This window comes from Corella eumyota, chromosome 7 (assembly GCF_963082875.1).
Source record: "Corella eumyota chromosome 7, kaCorEumy4.1, whole genome shotgun sequence".
Lineage (NCBI taxonomy): Eukaryota > Metazoa > Chordata > Ascidiacea > Phlebobranchia > Corellidae > Corella > Corella eumyota.
The window spans coordinates 7873213-7891239 of record NC_137496.1 but is presented as its reverse complement, the minus strand read 5'-3'; the positions used below and the strand labels follow the sequence as shown (position 1 = coordinate 7891239).

Below are 18027 nucleotides of genomic sequence, written 5' to 3'. Positions count from 1 at the left end.
TTTATTTACTCAATGGAAAAAGCAAGAGGGATACATTGCCAAATAGCTAAAATTAATTTAATTACACTACACGTTTGATATACATTTGGAATAACAAATTAAAAGAAATGTATTATTATTAAGTAAAATGTTTTTTTCGTAGTACATTTTTATTGGTAATTTGTTTATTAAAAAATGATATCGAATTTTTAAAACCTTTTACATTGACATCATTTCGGTTTTTACCTTTTTATAATAATATTTTAAATTATTTTTTTACCCAATTAAAGTGTTTTAGACGCGGTTCTATAAAAAAATGATTAAAAAGAGTAACAAAATCCACAAAAAAAGAGTTTTACTTATCCCAAAATTACATAGTTACATATTTACAAGCCTAAATTTTATATTTTAGTTGTCTAACTTCTAAAAACCTTTGACTATATAGTTTTAGGTTGTCGCTTTTTTAGTTTAATGCTACAAAGTAACTATGTCTTAAAACGATTATCACAAAAAAATGTTTTTTAATTAGAAATAAATGTTAGCCACTTTCAGATAAGTTAACACTTTTAAACATGTTGATTACAAGATTATTAAATTGGGTAGTCCGAAACTAACGGAAAATGTCGTTATAAATTAATCTACCAAACCTTATCGGGCTTTGTGCTTGAATATATCAAACCGGGGTAGCTGACAACAGAAAAAAAATTAATTTAAAATTCCTTATACCACGTAGCGTTATGGTTTTGTAAGCTTTTCATTGGTTAAGAGACCTTACTTTTTTAGTCTCACTACAAGCCTTCTCCTTTTTTAGAAGCAGAAAAAAAGCAAAAAACGAATTGGGTGGAGCTCTGCGTTTTTTCGCCTAGGTCTTTTATTAGTACAGTCCAGTTGTGAGTATTAACTAACCAAAATAAATACAATCTCACTTCTATGAGTGCATAAGCCTTAAATAAAAACCTTATTTTATTACGCCACGTTGTTTGTTATGTTATTTGTTGAGGTTTCTGAATAATGTTTAATAAAAATACGAATTTTTAGAACTGTTGTGACATATTTGTTCTAGTATAATGAATATTTACATAATTTTTGTGTAGCGGAGCGATTTTTATCCCTACATTAATAATTACTGGGACTTAGAACACACATACAATCTAATGCAAATTATATATTTAAAATATCCCTAAAATTCCAAATTAATTGTACATGAAATACTAAATTACGTATTAGTTAAATTACGTATTTAAATTTTCTATTCACAGGCCTAATTTTATTAAAACGAATTTTGTTTTTATTGAAATATGGACAAAAAATATGCGCAAATATATAAAATTAATTGGCAACAAAAGTGTTCGCCCCTAAGCTCACGGAAATGAGTTTGTATTGCGAACTGGCATTGCAAAACAAAAATGAAGTTATACAGAGTAAAATTTATATTAAAAGCTGATTAATTATTCAGTTTTGATCAAAATTGAAGCAGATATTCATTTTCTATTCTAAATTGATTGGGGGTAGTCAGAAACTTACGGAAGAAGTCGTTATAAATTAATCTACCAAACCTTATCGGGCTTTGTGCTTGAATATATCAAACCGGGGTAGCTGACAACAGAAAGAATATTAATTATAAATTCTTAATACAACGTTGCGGTTTGGATTTTGGTTTCGCCCCGTAGCGTGTTGGTTTAGTAGGTTTTTCATTGGTTAAGAGACCTTACTTTTTTAAGCTCACTACAAGCCTTTTGTTTTTTTAAGCAGAAAAAGGGCAAACAACTACTTGGGTGGAGCTCTGCGTTTTTTTGCTTAATTTTTTTAATAGTACAGGCTAGTTGTAAGAATTAAGTAACCAAAATTAACAAAATCTTACTGTTATAAGTGCATTAAAAAAAAAACTTATTTTGTTGGGCAACGTTGTTTGTTATGTTTTTTATTTTGCTTTTTGAGTAATGCTTAATAATATTACAAAAATTTAGAACTTTTGTTACATGTTTGTTCTAGTATTATAAATATTTAAATGCTTTTTGTATAGCAAAACGATTTTTTTTCCTTACGTAAAAATTTATTGGGCCTTTAAACCTAAAACACAAGCTGATGCAAATAATATATTCAAAATATCCCTAAAACTTTTAAATTAATTTAAAGGAGATACTAAATGACGTATTGTTTAAATTACAAATTAAATTTTTCCATTCACACTTTCCATTTTAATAAAGACGGATAATATTTTTAATATATAGACAAAAGAGTATACACAAATATAATAATTAGCAACAAAAGTGTTCGCCCCTAAGCTCACAAAAATATGTTTATATTGTGTACTAGCACAACAAAAAAAAAAGTTAAACAAAGTCAAATTAATTTTTAAAGCTGATAAATTAACCAGTTTTGATCAAAATTGAAGTAAATTTTTATATTTTTTCCAAATTGATTAAGGGTAGTCAGAAACGTTCGGAAGAAGCCGTTATAACTTAATTTACCAAACCTTATTGGGCTTTGTGCTTAAATATATCAAACCGGGGTAGCTGACAACATAAAGATAATTAATTATAAATTTCTAATACCACGTTGCGTTTTAAACTGTTGCTGCTCCACGTAGGCTATCGAGTTACTTTAGTCCTTTTTTATTGATTGAGAAACCTAACTTAGTTCAGTTTTACTATAAGCTTTAACCTTTTTTTACGCAGAAAATAACAAAAAGCAATTTTGGTGAAAATAAGCGTTTTTCCGCATTATTTTTTACATTTAATGCACATTATGTGTTTACAATATTACAAAAATTTCTATATTTTATTCAAATTAAGATAAAAGAACATACAAAGTCATGCTTTTTTAATAACAAGTAAAAATCTTTTAATTACACCTTCCCAAATTTTAAAAGACGAATAGTACTTTTTATAAAATATAGACAAAAAATATGCGCAAATATATATTTAATTAGCAACGAAAGTGTTCGTCCCTAAGCTCGCGGAATCATTTTGTATTGTGAACTGGCATTGCGAAAGAAAAACAAAGTTAAATGAAATTTATATTTAAAGCTAATTACTTATTTAGTTTTGTTTAAAAATGAAGCAGTTGAATTCCACTTTAAATTCAAAATTTATTAAAGATAGTCAGAAACTTACGGAGGTCGTTATAAATGAATTTACAAAACCCTATTAGACTTTGTGCTTAAATAAGACCTTATTAGGCTTCAAACTGAAAACATAAAGAATACTAATTATAAATTTCTAATACCAGGTTGCGTTTGTTTTATGCTGCGCCACGTATTGTGTTAATTTAGTCCGTTTCTTATTGGTTAAGAAATCTGACTTATTTTAGTCTCACTACAAGCCTTATTTTTTTTTAATATGTGAAAAAAGGCAAAAATCAATACGGGTAGCGCTGTTCGTTTTTGAGCTTTATTTTCTCAATAGAAAAAGCAAGAGGAATCGAGCCATAAACATTACGGAATAGCTAAAATTAATTTAATTACACTACACGTTTGACAGACATTTGGAATAACAAATTAAAAGAAATACTATAATATTAAGTAAAAAGTTTTTTTCGTAGTTCATTTTGTTTAGTAATTTGTTTTTTTAAACAGTGATATCAAATTTTGAAACACTTCTTAAAAGTTTACTTTAAAAAATACATTTTTTTACATTGACACCATTTAGTTTTCTACCTTTTTATAATAATATTTTAAATTATTTTTTTACCCAAATAAAGTGTTTTGGATGCGTTTCTATAAAAAAATGTTTAAAAAGAGGGATAAAATCTACAAAACAAAACGGGTTTTATTTAGCCCAACATTACATGGTTGTAAACGCACTTGTTACTGATCGTGGGTTCAATCCCCACGGCTCTCATGCTGTAGCATCCTTGAGTAAGGCGCTATAAACGATATGAACTTCTGCTGAGCCAGCACTTTTTTTTCGTATCACCTGATAGGTTTTATATTTTTATTGAGGAAGGGTGTGCTGTTTTGACGTGTTTTTGAGATATCCGTAAACACCGGGCTCAAGGGCGAATAGTGTGACGTTGGTGCGGCTCGAACCCGAGACCCTTCGGCTCGTAGTCTGACGCCATGACCGGCGTTTACGGATAGATATATACAAAAAAACGAGAAAAGGGTCCGGTCGGCTTTCACGTCATTAGTTAATGTTTCGTGGTACAATGCCTCTGACAGTAAAACAGGAACTTTAGGAGCGACGGTCGACAGGCTTGAATTAAAGTGCAATATATTAAATAAAATTAACGCTATAAATCTCGCTATAATTGTTTTGATATTAAATACAAATGTCATTGACCAGTTGGAAACGTTTAAAAAAACTGTTTTAGAAAAAATATTTTGGCAATAACAATTTACGCAATAAAACATTAATTTGATTTCTTTTTAAACGTTAATCGCAACTTAACGTATGAAAACATTTATAACCCTGTTTTAAACGACATCAAATAACGAACAAGGTAGGTTATGGTCCTTTACTTACAGAGTACACAAAAATCTCATAAATAATAAAAACATTGCAGTTTATATATATAAAGAAAATGGCAAATTGATTTAAGAAAGGTTTGTAAACGAAGGCGTTTAATATTTTGTATTGCATTCAAGTTTTTATAATCTTTTAACATTTTTATATATATATATAACTTTATTTTTGATGCAGAAAGGTCGATTGCGCGACCTAAACATAGAGTAATCAGTCTTGAGTTTCTTCAGGAAGTTTAAGATACTATATAGATTGTATTTGTCCGATAAATATGCTGCTGATTAGTGCTGGCCTAGCAGAAATTCATACCATTTAAAGCTTTTAAGGGCGCTACAACATGAGAGCAGTGGGGATTGCACCCACGATCCCATGTGGTAAAGCAAGTGTTTCTACCACTACAACACGCTGCCAGTGAATAAATGCCCACGTAAAATGCATATTAATATTACATGTATTGTGTGAGTGCGTCGTTTCTAGCTATGTAAAACGCTTAATCCAATTAAGGAAATGGCATTTCCTATTTTAATTTCAATCTGTTATTAGTCAGGTAAAACAACAATAATAGAGATTATGCGGCATTAAAAGACTTTAGATTTAATCTACGTTTTAAAAGTAAGTTTTTGTATGTATTGCATAAAATTACAAAAATGGAAATAAAGGTTTTTTTGTACTGAACATTTTTTTAGTTTTCACAAGCATTGCAACTGTTAAAAGTGGTGACCGGTCAATTCAACGTAAGGATATTCTTCAATTTTATAACTGTTTAAGGACCTGTTAATTCTGTTTCACAGTCTACATGCCAACGCCAACTTTATAAAATAAAAATGTTCAGTGTCGTAACACTTATAACACTATTTTTATAACACTATTAGCATTTTTTACTAATTAATATTGACAATTTAAAGCACTAAAACAAAGCAGCTTTGCTGTAATTTTTAATTTTTTTTTCAGCATTAATATTCTGGTTACGTTGGTATGTCGACTGTTGTTAGATTGTTAAGTTAAACTTACTAAAGGGGAATTAAACAGTCATTTACGAGTTAGGTTATCCGGTATTGAGTTGTTTTTGGGTTAAATTAAACACACTAACTCCACAATCATTCAATACTAATAATATATTTTTTTATATATATTCAGACATAATTTTTTAGTAATATCTCATTATAGTTTTTTTCTTTTATAGACAAATAATGAATAAAGTTTAATAACTTTTTTCGGTTTTGTGAATACTTTGCATAAAAACCATTTAAATCAATAATTCCAAACAATTTTTATTATAACGTGAAATATATGTAAGTATTTGTACCCCTGGCAACAAATATTAGTGTTTGCTGCCTTTGTTAACTTTAGTTTGTGCTTTACACTTGTAAAAATATAACCTAAATAATTGTTATAGTATAACCAAAATAAAAGTATATATCGTCTATATACGCTAATTTGGCAATATATTAGTTAACAACAATGAAGTGATTTTATTTTAAACAAAACTAAGAGTGTGTTAACGACAAACTTTGCTTTAATAAGACTTAGTTGACCTGTCGGTTTCTTGCAAGAGTTTGTAAGCGTTTTTGGCAGGTAAACTTTCAAAATTAACAGCATAGACATAATTTGTTAAAATTTTTTAAATACGGCCTACCCAATTAAAAATATTTAAAAAGTAAAAAATGTCTAATATAAAATGCCTAAATATTGCTTTTTATGTTAAGTTTGTTTTTTGCAAAAAAAATTTTAAAAAAAGTACAACAAACGGCTCAGAGAGGACAAAATAGGGTCACTTTCCTATGCCTGCCAGCATATGATCTTACGACGATGACGTCGTGCGTCACGTGGCTCGCGAGCGTTGGGACTTTCCCTTTTACTTTTAAACCCCGATATCTCAAAAACTACTTGACCAATTTTTAAAATAATGATATCCTCGTGCAAGTTGAAAAAATTCCAAGATAATTAAAAAAAAACTCCGCGACCGAACCATCGCAGAAAATCTGTTTGTTGTTTATTTGTATTGAGGTTAATTTTTCATCAACATTTGTATCGTTTTATTAACATTTTTTGCTGTAGCGCCTCTTGCTGAACCAGCGGTTTAATTATTGTGGAATTATATCTATATATTATCCCAAACTGCTAAAGGCAGCTCGAGACTGGGGTCGGAGTAACTGCTGTTACTCTATGTTTAGGTTGCGCATTCGACCTTTCTGCGTTGAGGATAAAGACATTAAAAACAAAGTAACAGTCATCATCTAAAAATTAAAAAAATATTAAAATTGTTACCATTATTAATTAAAATTACCATTATTATTACCATTATTAATTAAAAGGTATTTATCGTACGTTGTTGTACAGAATTATTAAATGTAATGTAATATTTAGGCAACTTTTAGTAGATGTATTAAAAAAACGTTTTTAGTGTTACAATTTTTCTTTATAAACTTAACTTTCAACCTCCTTAAAATAAAATTAAAAACTAAATTTTGTATAGGCAATCTATCCATATATTAGTCTTAAGCATATTAAGTTATAATTCATATTTGTTTTGTGCCTGATTTTATTGACACAGTAGTGGTAAAATTTAAACTGTATTTTTATATCTTGAACGCAAGTATTTTTACCAAAAACCAAACGAATTACAGTAACATCACAGAAAAAAATTTACCCAAGTACGTTATTTATCGAAAATTACAGTTTTTCAGTATCGATATTCACCTCAACCTTATATTTAAAAATTACTGTTAATTCTTTAAAAAATGTTGCTTTCTAATTTTCGGATAAATGTCTATACGGTCAAATGGTTTTCGAAAAAATAAGCGGATACCAAACGGTTTAAATTTTTGTTTAGGTGTTTCCGTTTTATTTGTTTTTTTTGTTTCCGTTTTACTTGTTTTCCTTTCATTTATTTAAAAAAGCCTATTGTCAGTTGCGACTATAACACAAAATTTAATTTTTTTTAAATTTTGTGTTATAGCCCTTTTTTTTACAAAAACATACTTTTTAAAATTGAAATATATTCTTTTACCTAATCCACTATGTATCTTTTGTTAAATAATCTGGTAACTTCCTTAATGTTGCACCTTGTGGTTTTTGGGTAAAAAAATTATTTCAAATTATATAAATAAACTATTTGCCAGCTTGACACCAGACCAATGTAATAACACTGATGGTTGTTTAAATGCATCGACTTTCTGCAATAATCATTTTTTACCTTTAAGCATATTTTGTAAGTTTTACAATTTTATTTATTGTGCATATAAGCCGGCTTTCCCCCGCCTAAACGTAAAGCACGCACATCAAGCTATCTTTTTAGTCTCAAGATTAACATTGTGGCCCTGTGGTGAAACGGTTAGCACAGTGGACTCTAAATCCACCGATCCGAGTTCAAATCTCGGCAGGACCTGTATATTTACGTTTTTAGCACGTAAAACTGTAAGAACTTTTTTTATTTTTTAACTATGTGTTATTTTAACTGTAAACTGTGTATTTACGTAACGAAACTTTATCTTACTTTCATGCACCTAATTTGAAGTAATCAGCTTAACACGCATTACAACGCGTAATTAAATGCACGCATTCCTTAGTTCGTTTTCGACTGTTTAAAGAATTCATTTCTTAGTTCTGAACTAGTTAAGCTTACTTACGTTTTCATAATGTATTTCATTATAATTATTTCTCTTTGTTTTATATTTGAATAAGTATTCTATTGAATAAGCGTAAAAAAGTAGGTGTTCGTAGACTTGTTGTAAATTAATTGATATTCAAAGACACAACAAAAACAACCTCTAATTATTTCTAATGTATTTTTTGATTTGTTAAAATAAATCCACAATAATTATACGCTTATAATTACGTTTTTTATATTTTCCATATGTGAAATTTTTATTTAAGCGTTATAAAACTACAATTGTTAGGCTACTTACGTTAATTTATTGATTTGTATAAAAAAGCAGGTAAAGCATATTCAAAATAAAAAAGCAACTTTACAATTATTAGTTTACGTTAGTTGTCTTAGTTGCATAAGTATACTGAGAATTTCCATAAGAAGGGGGCTGGTACGCGGCAGGGTTAGTATACTGTACTGAAACAGGTTGCTGGGCGTTGTACTGAACATATGCAGGCGGCTGTGGATTTACATAAGATACCACTGGCTGTTGTACTAAAATGCGTGAAAAGAAATGAATACTAACAATGCGTCAGTGTGCAGGAGATGTCACGACGTTGGCTTCAAGGCGTGGTGTAGTGGTAAGTTCACTTGCTGCACCACATGAGGTCGTGGGTTTAATCCCCACCGCTCTTATGCTATAGCGAGTAACGTGCTATAAAGGGTATAAACTCCTGCCGAGCCAGCACTTAATCAGCACCATGATTATCGGGCAATTATAATCTAAAATATCCCACACTGCCAAAGGCAACTCAAGACTGGGTCGGAGTAACAGTTGTTACTCTGTTTAAGTCGTTCCTACATCAAGAATAAAAAAATATATAAAAAAAAACGTTTGGGTTTACCATACAAATTGCTGGGTTCGATTTCCACTGCCATTTATAATAAAAACCTAATCTTTTTTACAGGTAATTTTACTAATATATAAGACCAGATAACTGTACCTTGCACTGCCCCGGTTGTGTTTACCCGTCCGGTATTTCGATTAGCCGCAGTGCAGCAACATATAATCAAAATAATTATTCCTGTTACAACCGCAATTCCAGCAACCACTATGCCAATAATTGGACCAATACTTGAAATTAGTAATATATATTTTAATTTTTATAATATTTTACACACGATTTGAAATATAGAAATTACAAGATTTGTATAGTCAGAAGATTTCACTGAAAAATTGTTAGTGTATATATTTTATAACAGGCTATAGAATTGTCATAGCATTATTAATCTGCCCCTGGTTTAACTTACAGAAAGGGGTTGACTGTAAGCACCTTGCATAAGAAAACTAGGTTGTAATGGCAGTTGGAAAACAACCTAAAACCTTGTATGTGCTATTTTACAGTACTTTGTGTTTAGAACATGCCTTTAATTATGTGTTAGAAAAAAAGTTTTTTTAATTACGTTAGTCCTACGACGGCTGTGAATAAATTGTCGGCATCAGAATTGCAAAATGAAGAAGACGAGGTGCAGTAGGAATTTGCACAACAGTATTCGTACCACTTGCAATTAAAAAAGCCACAGTCTGTTAACGAATAAAAAAATATAATGTACAAGTTGTACCAAATGTAAATAAAATAGGCAAAATAATAAACAACATTTTTGTTAAAAAATAATTTTATTATTTAAATTTGTTTAGTTGAAAACTAGTATTTACCAATTGTTAAAGCCATTGAAAATTAGATCTCTTAAATTGCACGTATTATATGGATTTAAACAAATATGTATATATTAATAAACCCAACAAGCTCCTAATTATTTTGTTACACATAAGCTACAAACAAAATATAAAGATATCATTTTTATTTAATACATAAGTGCAAAAAAAATATTATTTACAAAAAAATATATTATTTAGGCAAGTAACACCGCCTATTAAACTATTTTACAACACCATTAAGTAATACTTAAAAACAGACAAATGTAAATTAAAGCTGTCTGGGCTTGGGTAACAACTATGTTTAGGCTTAAACCAAACGTTATAGGTATAACTAACTGACATAAAAGTTTAATTATTCTACTTTTATATTGAATCAAAATTTTTGTGTTAAAATTTAAAATACCGTGGGCTGAGACGCTAACTTTAACTTTGTGATTTCGTTTTAGCGCTAACACAATACTTAACCAAATACAATCTTTAGCATTCTTTGTTATAATAGTTAAGGGTAACTTTATTCTTTGAATCGTATTTTTTTATATTCCTATTGTGTACTTAGTTATACTGCAGAACAATCAAAAATGATAGAAATAACAGTGTGAATGTTTTCTCTTTAAATAATTCTTAATAAATTCATAAGCGAAAACATCGTACAAGAAAGGCCATTGTATTATTTTCTTATTATAATGTAATGTAAGTCGACGTTTAGTGTATCTTTAAAAATAATACAAAAAATCTAGAAACTGTGATATTTTTTGTAGTTTTGTCACTGTAAGTAACACGCAAACTTATTCTATAAATACATAAACAAAAAAAATTAAAGACAAGTTTTTTTATCGTATATATCTTTATCCTCGACGTGAAAAGGTCGAATGCGTGCAGAAGTTTATACCGCCTTACCCAAGGGCGCTACAGCATAAGACCAGTGAACCCACGACTTCATGGTGGTGTAGCAAGCGCTACAGCATGAGAGCAATGGGGATTGAACCCACGATCTGTAACAAGTGTGTTTACCACTACATCACAATTTAATAATCTTGTAATCAACATGTTTAAAAGTGTTAACTTATCTGATGGTGGTAAAAATTAATTTCTAATTAAAAACATTTTTTTCGTAATAATCGTTTTAAGACATAGTTACTTTGTAGCATTAAACTACAAAAGCGGCAACCTAAAACTATATAGGCAAAGGTTTTTAAAAGTTAGACAACTAAAAAATAAAATTTAGGCTTGTAAATATGTAACCATGTAATTTTAAGATAAGTAAAACTCTTTTTTTGTGGATTTTGTTACTCTTTTTAAACATTTTTCTTTAGAACCGCGTCTAAAACACTTTAATTGGGTAGAAAAATAATTTAAAATATTATTATAAAAAGGTAAAAACCGAAATGATGTCAATGTAAAAGGTTTTAAAATTCGATATCACTTTTTAAAAAACAAATTACCAACAAAAAATAAACTACAAAAAAACCTTTTACTTAATATTAATACATTTCTTTTAATATGTTATTTCAAATGTATATCAAACGTGTAGTGTAAATAAATTAATCTTATTTGGCAATGTATATGGCTCGAACCCTCTTGCTTTTTCTATTGAGAAAGTAAAGCTAAAGAACGACCAGCGCTACCCATATTAATTTTTGCCCTTTTTCACATATTAAAAAAATAAGGCTTGTAGTGAGACTAAAAAATAAGTCAGATTTTTTAACCAATAAGAAACGGACTAATTTAACACAATACATGGCGCAGCAAAAACAAACGCAGCCTGGTATTAGGAATTTATAATTAGTATTGTAGCGTATTTTATATTTAATAAACACACTTTTTTCAGTATATACAATTTAATTAACAACTTAATATCTTATTCAAACAGAACACGTTAGTATAAACATAAAACAAAGAAAAAACAATGATATATTTCATTTGTAAAAAGCAACCCTTTATCTTAAACAAAAACATTATCAACTAGTATAAGAAATGGTGGCAAAACTAAAGGCGTAGTGACGTAGACTAAAAAGGCGTTAAACCGGAACGATTACATCACAAAACATTGTAAATAGGCAACAAAGTAAACAACCACTCACGTTACATTCTTCCCCTCCCACTATTTTAAAAGGCACAAAATAAGAAAAGACCATGTACATTGTAAACAAGAAATAACACTAACTAAAATTTTAACAAATAAATACAGAGTATATGACCACAGTCAGCGATATCTACGGGGTTTATTTATAATACGCCCTAGGCGGGATGTTTGTAAGTTTACATTATTATGGTCAGTATTTATTACTTGAAAATGACTGTTTTGTGTTTGTTTTTCGTTATTTTGGTACCAGTTACTTCGTAGTTTTAATGCATAACGCCAAAGACGATTTCGGTTTACAACCTTTGGCTTGTGTTTGGGGGATTGTCTTATGCGGTAAACAACATCGTTTATCCGATTTGTTAAATGGGCCTTGCCAAGGCAATGTCAATTTCGGCGAAAGTCCCTTCTTTCGTTGTGGGCAATGTAGCCACACTGGTTCGTGCTCCTGAAGTATTTTGGTTGATGTTGTACGGTCGTAATATTTCTTTATTCTAAGGCCCGAAAATTGGAGCTTCTTTCTAGCGAATTAATGAGCTTCGTCTATGTCCTGTTCAACTTTCTTAACAAATTCACATGTAAAATATTTCGTTTTCTGCGCACGTCTATATAAAAATTCGGATGGCAAATTTAACTTCCTTCCAAACATCAGCTTCGCAGGGGTAAAACCGGTACTTTCATGAACGGCAGTTCGGTACGCCATTAAAATATATGGCAGATGTTCGTCCCAGTCGCGTTGATTTTTGTTAACGGAAATTGCTAACTGAGCCTCCAAAGTACGGTTAAATCTCTTGACCATGCCATCAGCTTGGGGCCAATATGGCATTGTTCTAGTTTTGTTGATGTCAAAAGCTTTTAACATTTCTTGAAATAGTAGAGATGTAAAATTACTTCCTTGATCCGTTAATATTTCGCACGGTACTCCAAAACGCAAAAAAACACTGTTTTATAAGAGTTTTGGCAATTGTTTGGGCTTCTTGGTTCGGAAGGGGGTAAGCTTCAGGCCATTTCGTGAAGTAGTCCATAACTACTAATATATATTTATTTTCTTGGTAGGAGTTTGGTAACGGGCCCATACGTCTATTGCTGTTCTTTCCCATATAGCCGATTTGATGAAGCTTCATGGGTTCTTTTTGTTTGTTCACAGGACCTTTTCTTAAGGAACATTTAAAACAGTTTTTACAAAAATTTGCAACGTTAGTTGCACAGCTACTCCAATCGTTCAAGAGTTTTTTTTTATTCCAAAATGCCCAGAAGTGGCGCTTCCATGCATAATTTCCAAGATTAGATTTTTATGGCACTTCGGAACAATAAGTTGTGGAAAGGTTTCGGTCCCGTTTGAGTTTTCCCATTGTCAATACAACACGCCGCATTTTACGTTAAGTGAATCCCATTGGTGATAATACAACTTGGCAGTTTGACTTAAAGAAAAAACTTTATTCCACTCCGGCCTTTCTTCACCCGATTCTTTCCACGTTAAAATGTGTTTAATATCTGGATCGCACAACTGAGCATCACGCAAATTTTCAATGGTAACTTCGTTTTTGTTACTTGATGACACTCGTATATTTTTTTGAATAGTATTGCAGCTTTTATTTTCCAATCGTTAACAGTAATGACAGCTGAATTCTTCGCAAGGCTTTCTAGACAAAGCATCCGCATTTTTATGTTGTGCGCCAGGTCTGTGTGAAATGTCAATATCGTATTGTTCTAATCGCTCTAACCTGAGAGCCATTTTATCATGGTCACTTCTAATTTAAACAGTTCGGCCGTAGATCTAAAAATAAAAGTGTTCTACTGCTTTAACTATAGCCAAAAGTTCTTTTCTTGTTGTACAATAGTTTTTCTCTGGCTTTGAAAATGCTTTTTTTCCAACAAGGTGTATAACGGACTAGCTAAATCGGCAAAGTTGTTTATAAACTTTCTGTAGTAAGAAGTTAGTCCCAAAAACCTTTGTAACTCTTTTACTGTCGTTGGTTGTGGCCAGTTTTTCACAGCTTTGTTTTTTTTGGTGACGTCGATATACCACTTGAAGATATAACGTGTCCCAAATATTCGACTTGTCTACAAAATAGACTACCATTTTTTGGGTTAAGTCTAAGGTTAACGTTATCCAGCCGTTGAAAAATCAGTTCTAGATTTTCGTACAATTTTTGAAACGTTGTTGCGTGAACTAAAATATCGTCTAGATACATCATACAAACTGAGCTTGGTATTCCGCCAAGTATTTGATCCATTAATCGTTCAAATGTACTTGGGCTGCCGCAGAGTCCAAATGGCATTACATTAAATTCATAAAGCCTGTTACCTGTTGAAAATGCAGTTTTTTCCTTATCCTTGGGGTTTACCAACACTTGCCAATATCCACATTTTAAATCTAGCGTTGCAAACCAAGATGATCCTCCAACAGAGTCCAATATAGCGTCTATTCGTGGCAACGGATACGAGTCTTTCTTGGTTACGTTGTTAAGCTTTCGATAATCCACGCAAAAGCGCGTCGACCCATCTTTTTTATTTACTAAAACAACGGGTGAGCACCACGGGCTATACGATGGCGATATAACCCCTTTCTTTAGCATGTTTTTAATAAGCTCGTCCGCTTCTGTTTGTCTTGATTGTGGAAGGCGTCTAGGCCTTTGTTTGATTGCCGGTGCCGTTCCTGTATTGATGAAATGATAGACCAACTTGGTAAACTGTTGTTTAGTAGAGTTTTTTGTTTTGACATATTTATTAATTAATTTCGTTATTTCGCCAGATTGTTCAGTGTTAACATAAGTCATTGCTCTTAGCTGCATATCTTGAGTTTCTTTATTAATGGGAAATACACTTTTGTGGTTGACGTTAACGGTTTTTGTTTTGGTGTAGATTTTTCAATTAATAACAATTTTACTGTTTCTTTATCATTCTGTAGGATAGTCGACATCAAGTTAATATTAAAACAATATTTTATTTCGCAACATCCGGGCACGTGCATTTTTTCACTCCCAATGCCATTTAAAACCACATTAGAGGGTTTAAGCATTATATTAAATTTTTAAACAAATCGATAATTTATAACTGTGGCATCTGCGCCCGTGTCTACCAGCATAATACATTGGCAGTTTTTTATGTAGACCTTGCAATACAGTCCGTCTTGTCGTGGCAGCACTAACTTTTATTGTTTGGGTATCTTCTTTAATAGTCGAACTTTTACCCAAGAGTTCGACTATTGGTCGTTTCCCGCTCTATTAAAACTCGTTCGCTCTTGGCGATAATTTCTTGGTCTATTGTAAGATGTATGTCTTTGTTTCTCAATGGTCTCAGCCAGTTGTTGAATTGATTTTATTTCTTCGCCCAAGTCGGTGCCCTTGTCATTAACAGTAATCGTCCGCATAGGTCTATTTTGAGTCTCTCTTGCGTTACCTTCCAGCTCTAACTTTAATGCTACCTTTAAAGCTTCTTCCATTGGCTGGGGTTCGTACATTTTCAATGAAGAGTAAAGATCCCAGTCATATTTTATAGTGTTTATAAAGCAGTTAGCTTTTAGTAAATCCCTTTGTTTGATGTGTATTTTGTCATATACAGAGCACTGTTTGGTAATTGTATTAATTTCTTCTGCCAAATCCACCAGTTTTTCATTTTTTCCCCTTACTTTTGTGTGTAGCATTAATACTGGATCAATATATTTCTTTCCAAATTTTTGTTGCAGTTTGGCCCGGACAATTTTAAAGTTCTTTCGTTCCTCTGGAAGTAAACTAGTGACAACGTTCGAGGCCGAATTTCTTAAGTGCAAAGCCAATCGAATGCCTTTAGACTGCTCAGACCAACCATTAAATTCTGCGGCTAGTTCAAATCGTGCTATAAAATCTTCCCATGATGACAGAACATCAAATGAATCGAGTACAAGCGTTTCGTGTTTTGACATTTCTCCTGCTATGTCACTTTATCTTTTTGTGTCTTTTAAAACGCCTTCTGTTGCGGTCTTTACTTGAATCGTTGCTTTATTTAAAAGTGTTTGAATGTCTGGTTGCTCGTTATTTTTGTCAGTAGGGGCAGGTAGCGCCATTACCGCTTCTTGAAGCAAAGCTATGGTTTTTATTTGTTCTTTAGTGAACGTTTTAACTTCTTTTTGAATTTGTTTATAACGCTTTACAAGGTCTGTAGAAACTTCGTCAACACGGTTGTACATTTTTGTATAAAAATTGCCCATTTGATTTTTCAATTGTTCGTTTATTTCCATTATCAAACTTTTCCTCATTTCGTTAACCTTCTCCTGTATTAACACTTCTAATTCAGGTGGTATTCGAAAAGATATTTCTGAATCATCAAGACCTAACTCAGATCTCGGCGGGACCTCCATTGTTACGTATTTATATTTAATAAACACAGTTTTTCCAGTATATACAATTTAATTAACGACTTAATATCTTATTTAAATAGAATCACGTTAGTATAAACATAAAACAAAGAAAAAACAATAATATAATTCATCTGTGAAAAGCAACCCTCTTATCTTAAACAAGAACATTATCAACTAGTATGAGAAATGGCGGCAAAACTAAAGGCGTAGTGACGTAGACTAAAAAGGCGTTAAACCGGAACGATTACGTCACAAAACATTGTAAATAGGCAACAAAGCAAACAACCACTCACGTTACATTCTTTTGGATGATAATGTGATGAACGTGCTTGATTAATAAACATATGTTGTCTGAGGCTTTGAATGATATTTTGATTACATTCGATGGGTCTTAAACCCTTTAGCTTTATACAAAGACTTAGTATACTTATACTTTATATTACCTTCCATGTTATTAACTTAACAATTTTTATGATTTTTTTTTGATCACATTCCCTACAGACAAGAAAACATATCACGACATTTTATCCGACAACACCAAGTATTGCCAACTTTTTGAAAAACTTAAAAAACACGTTAATGATTCTGTTCCTAAATTTATTTCATTTTCCCTAAAATTGAAAACAACTTAAAAGCATGCTTTTGGCAAACAATTACAAATGTCACATCCCGAAATTGGACAAACAACGCATGTTAGGCAATAAATCACATATTAAAATTGTTAGCCAATTGTATTTTTAAAATTTCCCCAGTTAATTACTAAGTTGCAAAAAATTGTAGAGTTGCAATTCCTAGATTTAAAGCTTGCCATATATGGGAAGGAAATTTTTGTATAATTTCGAGCCTTAAACGCTTTACCAGAAAAAGGTTGGTTTGGAATTTTAAAAGTGAGGCTGAAAAACAAGTTATTTCAACAATTTATAAATTACAAAAACAATCAACCGATCGCATTCAATAAATCATATATCAAAAAATTGATTATTCCGAAGACTTCCAAAACTGCAAAAAAAATGTTGTCCCATCGCTAGAACGACAACTTGGCCAAAATGGTATAAAAAGTTTTTGAATTATTCGGTTCTGTTGTTCCGTAATTTTACGTTATTTTTTTAAAAATAATCTTTTAACTTTTGTTATCTTTCAACCTTTACTCATATAATATACTTTAGGCCTAATATAAACACCTCGAATCTCATATAAACACCCTGGGACTTTCATAAACACTCCGGCCTTATCTAAACACCCAGGCCTTATATATAACAGCCCAGGCCTTATCAAAATACCCTAGGCCTTGTACAACACACACCTGGCCTATATAAACACCTCATGCCTAAAACAGAGATCTTGGGCCTCATGTAAACACCCCTGGCCTCATATAAACATCTCAGGCGTTATCTAAACGTCCCGGGCTTTATATAAACACCCCAGACCTAATATAAACACCCCAGGCCTTTTATAACGGGTCACTAGCAAAAAACTACGCCATAACAAACCAGTGACTAAAAATCAAAAACTCATACAAAAATTCGACCATTATAAATAGCGGAAGACACGGATTGGTGGCGGATTTTTTTTTGAGACAGAGTTCCCACCCTCAAAACGTTTAGTAAAAGTGCTTTCCAAGATATCTTGTTATAAACTTATTTAACGAAAGTGTCTACTCAATAGTTAGTTGACGTGCCTACCCAAGAAAAACATTGTTTGAACTTACTCAAGTGTCTAACAAAAGTTTGGTCGAAGTACCTGTAGCTACTGAGGTCAATAAAAATCAAATCATAAAAAGTATCGACTCCTAATGGTGCTCCTATCCAAATATAATGGCAGTAATGTATAAAGTATAAGTCTGTAATGTCTAAA

General features: G+C 31.3%; 1 protein-coding gene across 1 annotated transcript; it reads right to left on the bottom strand.

The window, feature by feature from the left end:
- Positions 1–8294: 8294 nt before the first annotated feature.
- Positions 8295–9870, bottom strand: LOC145760029 (uncharacterized). The gene is made up of 4 exons (XM_082573893.1): positions 9752–9870; positions 9499–9619; positions 9039–9169; positions 8295–8589 (listed from the first exon to the last, which is right to left on the bottom strand). Exons 1-4 carry the CDS (start codon positions 9765–9767, stop codon positions 8423–8425), a joined length of 435 nt encoding a protein of 144 aa, XP_082430019.1. The 5' UTR covers positions 9768–9870; the 3' UTR covers positions 8295–8422.
- Positions 9871–18027: the final 8157 nt, after the last annotated feature.

Coding starts and splice junctions, on each gene's coding strand:
- LOC145760029 (XM_082573893.1), bottom strand. Junction 9,170..9,498: donor ACAGCCGTCGTAGGACTAAC/GTAATTAAAAAA, acceptor ACTAATTTCAAG/TATTGGTCCAATTATTGGCA. Junction 8,590..9,038: donor CACAACCGGGGCAGTGCAAG/GTACAGTTATCT, acceptor CACGCATTTTAG/TACAACAGCCAGTGGTATCT.